This window comes from Saprolegnia diclina (assembly GCF_000281045.1).
Source record: "Saprolegnia diclina VS20 unplaced genomic scaffold supercont1.144, whole genome shotgun sequence".
NCBI classification, from domain to species: Eukaryota; Oomycota; class Saprolegniomycetes; order Saprolegniales; family Saprolegniaceae; genus Saprolegnia; species Saprolegnia diclina.
In genome coordinates, this window is record NW_008246211.1 from 55053 (window position 1) to 56100 (window position 1048).

At 60.9% G+C, this 1048-nt stretch overlaps 1 protein-coding gene across 1 annotated transcript in view; it reads right to left on the bottom strand.

Annotated features, from left to right (window-relative positions):
• Nucleotides 1-954, bottom strand: part of SDRG_16663 (TKL protein kinase) — a gene marked incomplete at both ends in the record, with an annotated part of 1447 nt that extends 493 nt beyond the window's left edge. Inside the window, 3 exons of the mRNA XM_008622880.1 lie at nucleotides 12-418; nucleotides 465-885; nucleotides 933-954. Coding sequence (XP_008621102.1) covers nucleotides 12-418; nucleotides 465-885; nucleotides 933-954 — 850 coding nt within the window. The remainder of the gene's footprint in view (nucleotides 1-11; nucleotides 419-464; nucleotides 886-932) is intronic.
• Between the last annotated feature and the right edge of the window lie 94 nt (nucleotides 955-1048).

Below are 1048 nucleotides of genomic sequence, written 5' to 3' on the forward strand. Positions count from 1 at the left end.
CGGCAGTGTACCAAACGAGTAGACGTCGGCCGACGTGTTGTAAAATGTGCCAAGGATGATCTCGGGCGCCATCCACTGGTGGGTGCCAATGCAGCTCGTCAGCACATCGTCATCGTCGTCACAGCCCCGTGCGACGCCAAAGTCGGTGAGCTTCGTGCCCTTGACCGAGTCGAGAAGGACGTTGCGCGACTTGAGGTCGCGGTGGATGATTGGCGGGTCGCAGCTGTGAAGGTAAACGAGACCCTGGACAACGCGACCAATCGAGTCGAGCTTGGCGTCCCACGCAAAGGCCGCGGACGACTGTCGGCCGAGGTACGAGCGGAGGTCGCCTTGGTCCATGTACTCGGTCACGCACTCGACGTCAATGGGCCGGCGCCAGCTCGCGCCGACGAAAGCGACGATGCAGTCGTGGTCGAGGCTATCGCAAATCAAAGTGAAAATGATGGACAAAAGTGTCTGCGCACCTGGCGACAAGCTTGATTTCGTCGATAAAGCCGGCGACATGCTTCTTGCTTCGGCTCTTGACGCGCTTGATAGCGACGAGCTGCGTCTTGTACCGACCGAGCCAGACTTCGCCAAACGCACCTGCGCCGAGCGGCCGCTGCGAGACTGTCGTGAGCTCGTGCAGCGCAAGCTTGTACGGCCGAAGCGCGGCAATGTCGAGCTCGGGACCAGCCTCACGTTGGCCAAGGGCGCGCTGTGGGCGTCGGCGGCGTGGCTGCGACTGCGTGCGCGCATCCGTAGCCGTATCCTGCGTGTGCTCGAGGTAGCCGTCATGCAATGCCGGTGCTCGTCGATGGTGCCGGCGCCAGAAAAGCAGCAGAGCACCAAGGACGATCAGCAAGACACCGAGAGTGGCGCCAATGCCGCAGTACACACCAAACCCTAACGTAGCGGTCTCGAGTCTTGGAATAGATGGAAGACGGTAGTACGAAAGTCTGCGTTGGCGTTCATCGGCAGCGAGGGGGCCGCTGTGGGTGCGTCTAAGACTATCCAGCAAAGTGTATGGACGAGACGATCAAGTACCTGGCACCACGCAGGCGTTGAT